General features: G+C 41.9%; 1 protein-coding gene across 1 annotated transcript; it reads left to right on the top strand.

Annotated features, from left to right (window-relative positions):
* The first annotated feature begins 1,010 nt into the window (after window positions 1-1,010).
* Window positions 1,011-2,848, top strand: LOC125179270. Its single transcript, XM_047884833.1, has 4 exons — window positions 1,011-1,244; window positions 1,416-1,577; window positions 1,719-1,942; window positions 2,130-2,848. Exons 1-4 carry the CDS (start codon window positions 1,029-1,031, stop codon window positions 2,680-2,682), a joined length of 1,155 nt encoding a protein of 384 aa, XP_047740789.1. The 5' UTR covers window positions 1,011-1,028; the 3' UTR covers window positions 2,683-2,848.
* Window positions 2,849-4,217: the final 1,369 nt, after the last annotated feature.

Raw genomic sequence — 4,217 nt, forward strand, 5'->3', positions numbered from 1 at the left:
AAGTACTGAAATTTGATTTTTCATTTTCCAGGCCTGGAAAATACTGGAATTTCATTTCAGATTCTGGAAAATACTGGAATTTGCAAATAAATAAAAATAGGTTCCCTGAAGTTCCAGCTAAAATATTATTGATCCCACACCAAGAATAGATACAAGTTGAAGAGTATCTCGACAGACAAGGCTGTGAGATTCGTGATTATTTTTACGGTGGTTATTAGAAACTAAGGGCGTTTTCCAGCTAACGCTACGCGATTAGCGTTGAACGGTTTCTGCAGTCTCTTGTTTCCTCCGTTCTGATTGGCGCCAAGAGAGACCATGCCACAGTCGCTTGTTTCCTGCGTTCTGATTGGTTCTCCAATCACGTGACCGTCTGTCATGCGATTGGAGAACCAATCACGTGAGCTCAGTCACCGGGCTGGCGGGCTCAGTTGTATTCGAAACTATTTGATGTGCGGTGGCAGCCTTCCCTCTTAAGCGTGCAATTTCTACATTGCCATGCATGGAAAGTATAAATTTCATGACTCGTGGTTAAAAATAGAAGCTTATCGTGACTGGCTTGCTCGCCATCCCAAGCATGAAGGTATGGCGATATGTACAGTGTGCTCGAAAGACTTCGATGTGTCTAATATGGGGGAATCAGCTTTGAAAAGCCATGCCAAAGGCAGCAAACACTCCAAGTTAGCTAAGCAACATAGTGAAGTGAAAAGCAAAGCGCAGTTACGCGTTTCCTATTTGTGGTCTGCTGACAGCAATGCAACTGCAGTTTCTTGCTCCAAAAGTGTATCAGGGAATAGTCCGTCGCAAAAGTCAGCAAGCATCAGCACTGCAGTGTCTACTGCCACTGTGAATGTGGAGACTGAGAGCAGGCCTGTACGTGTATCCACTGCCAAAGCCAACCCCAATGCCGAACTAACCAGCTTTGTAACAAAAAAGATGTTCTGACGTCTGAAATTTGGTGGGCATTGAAAATGGTGACATCTCACTTTTCTTTTAAAAGCAACATTGGGATAAGTGATTTATTCCGCCTCATGTTTCCTGACAGTTCAATAGCTAGCAAGTTTTCACTCAGCGAAACTAAGGCAAGATATATCATCACTTTCGGCTTGGGATCTTGCTTTTTGGATATGCTGAAGCAAAGTGCTCACGCTGCTGATAACTTTGTGCTGCTTTTCGACGAGTCACTTAATGGAGAACTTCAAAAGAAGCAGCTAGACATGCATGTTCGCTTCTGGAGCGATGGTGTGGTAAGTGACAATTTATACATTAGTCTGTGTGTGTGAGTGTTATTTATTTTGGGTACCTACTTTTATAGCACAAAATAAAGTTATATATTAAAATATAAAATAAACTTATTTATTACACATTCTTGCGTGTAAATTGACACACATGCATTGAAATGTTGTTTTTGTTTGTAGGTTTCAAGTCGCTACTTTGGATCGTCCTTCATGGGTCATGCCACAGCAGAAGACCTAGAAAGCCAGATTATGAAACAGCTTGAAGTCCTTGAGCTAAAGAAAGTTCTGCAGCTGTCCATGGATGGACAAAATGTGAACCACAAGCTGCACAATCTCATTGATGTGAGGATTTTTTTGTTATTTTTTATATTGTATACGTCACTATTTAGTGTATGAATATTGCAATGTATACTTGATTCACTCATGTTTGCTTCTATTAGAAAAATATTTTTATAATTCTAGTGTTTTTTAATATAATTTCAGAACCAGATGAAGAATGACCATGGATGTTCTTTGCTGAACGTTGGCTCGTGTGGATTGCACACAGTCCACAATGCCTTCAAGGCAGGACATGCTGCTTCTGGGTGGGACTTGGACAAGTGGATGTCATCAATGCATTGGCTCTTCCATGATTCGCCAGCCCGCAGAGAAGATTTGCTGAAGTATACTGGAGCCGAGTATTTTCCTGCACATTTCTGTGGACACAGGTACATTTAATTTTTTGGGGGGTTATTGCTATTTGTATTATATTCAGTTATACATGTAATGTAGTTCCTAATAAATTTTTGGTTAAGAAATGATGTGGCTGTACAGTGTTTGCTTAATATAACAGGCCTTAAATTATGGCAGTTTTGTACTTATGTGGTTTTTCTCCATTCTGTTTGTTCTGCCTAGATGGCTGGAAAATATGCCTGTAGCGGAGAGAGCTTTGGAGCTGTGGCCAAACATCAAGGAATTCATTCATGCAGTCAAGGGAGGAAAGGTCCCATATCCAAAGAATCGATCTTTCAAGACATTGCAGGAGTGTGCTGAAGATCCCCTGTTTGAGGCCAAGGTGCATGCCTTCATCTCTGTGGCCAGGGTGGTGACACCTTTCCTGCGCAAGTTCCAATCAGATGCCCCACTGCTGCCGTACCTTTGCTCTGACCTGCAGTCCATGATTAAGAGGCTCCTTGCAAGATTCATTACTCCAGACACTTTGGATGGCCTGGGCACCATGGCAAAACTGGCTTCATTGAATCTGACTGACAAAAGCTTTTTACTTTCCCTCAATAAGGTTGATGTTGGTTACATGGCCAGGACCGTGATAAAAAAACAGCTTGCAGACAAGAAAGCAAGTGCACTGCAAGTTCTCACTTTCAAGACACAAGCGCGGGACTTCATGCAGGCTGTAGTCCAAAAGCTACTGACAAGAGCCCTATCAGGTATGTCCTTGGTAGGAACCTGAGATGGCTGGTGCCAGAAGTCTTCATCAAGAAGGACTGTAAGGAAGCCAACAAGACACAGTTGAAGAAAATTTGCTTGTTGATGCCAAGAGATTCCCTAACACAGAGGTGGATGGTGTAGTGGATGAGATGTGCAACTTTAGAGATGAATCACAACATTGCAGTGAATTGAACGCACAGTTTCAAGAATTTTCAACTTCTGATCGACTGGACACTTTTTGGCATGCCATCCTGTCAAAGAGCACCTAAAAGAAGCTCTGGAATGTAGTGCAGATGTTCATGCTCCTCTCTCATGGCCAAGCCACGGTTGAAAGAGGGTTTTCGTTCAACAAGGAAATCATGACGCAGAACATGAAAGAACAAACGTTGGTTGCCCTGCGTGCTGTGGTTGATCATGTTGCACATGTTGGTGGCCTGAACAAGATGACCATCACCAAGAAGATGCTGCTTGCAGCTGATAGTGCCAAAACAGCCTACAATAATTATTTGGCAGAAGAGAAAGAGCAGAATGCGAAGGCCCAGAAAACCCAGAAGAGGAAGGCTCTGTTGAATGAGCTAGATGAACTGAAGAAGAAGAAAAGGCGTACGGAGGAGGGCGTCAAGGCGCTTGAGCAAGCAGCAGATGAATATGCAGAAGCAATGGAGAGAAAGGGGGATTTGAAAATTATCGCAAAGTTCAACGCCATGAGGCGATCCTTGAAAACAAAGCAACAGGAGCTAGACACTCTTGAACTGAACATTAAAGAAAAAGTTGATGAAATAGCTGCCAGTTGAATGTTAGGGTATAGTGGTGTTGAATCGTGTTCTGAACTTTATTGACATTATCATGTGCAATATTGAGTGCATTATTCAATATTTGTTGTGATTTGACACTATTGAATTCATAATAATAAAAGTGTGGGCTTGATTTCTAGATTTGTGTCATTTTTGATCCTCTGTGTCTGCCCGCTCTATGCATTTACACGTTTGCTAGTTTAAGTTATCAACTTTGGGAGATGATGGAATATGCACGATTACTCTTTCAGTCATGCTAAACCTGTCGTATACGACTCCTGGAAAATTATACTGATGATCATGGAGAGTCCTGGAAAAGTCCTGGATTTTTTTTTCTCAATATCGGTACGCACCCTGAAGGAAGATGGTAGGAAAGGCTGCAGAGTGAGATCTAGATATGGTATATCGCTTCTTATTAGTATTGCCAGGCCACCACCCACTGTTCCATCTTCTCTATGCTTGTATATTGTTGTATAGTTAATAAAGTTGGGCTCATATCTGTCTCTTATACACATCTAGATGTGTATAAGAGACAGGTGAGTCAGAATGGATGCTCTGGTTTGCTGCATGTTTTATCGCTAAGCCTGACGGGCCGGACACGAGTATTGACTGACTCTGAGACATGTCTGAGTCTGCATTGTCATCAGTCGATCCAGATGAATGGCTATTACTTTTTTTTTCTACGTTTCCCCTTTTCCATCTTCCTATTCCTAAGTTAAGTGAAAGTAACCTACAAACTATCGAATCAGATACAAAATTGATT

This window comes from Hyalella azteca, unplaced genomic scaffold, assembly GCF_000764305.2.
Source record: "Hyalella azteca isolate HAZT.00-mixed unplaced genomic scaffold, Hazt_2.0.2 contig16262, whole genome shotgun sequence".
In the NCBI taxonomy this organism is placed as follows: domain Eukaryota; kingdom Metazoa; phylum Arthropoda; class Malacostraca; order Amphipoda; family Hyalellidae; genus Hyalella; species Hyalella azteca.

What these genes read in the sequence shown, in the direction of transcription:
- LOC125179270 (XM_047884833.1), top strand. Translation starts at nt 1,029, where the DNA reads ATGTTTCCTGACAGTTCAATAGCTAGCAAGTTTTCACTCAGCGAAACT. An exon ending in GCTTCTGGAGCGATGGTGTG is followed by an intron (nt 1,245 to 1,415) that starts GTAAGTGACAAT and finishes TTTTGTTTGTAG; the next exon opens with GTTTCAAGTCGCTACTTTGG. An exon ending in GCACATTTCTGTGGACACAG is followed by an intron (nt 1,943 to 2,129) that starts GTACATTTAATT and finishes TGTTCTGCCTAG; the next exon opens with ATGGCTGGAAAATATGCCTG.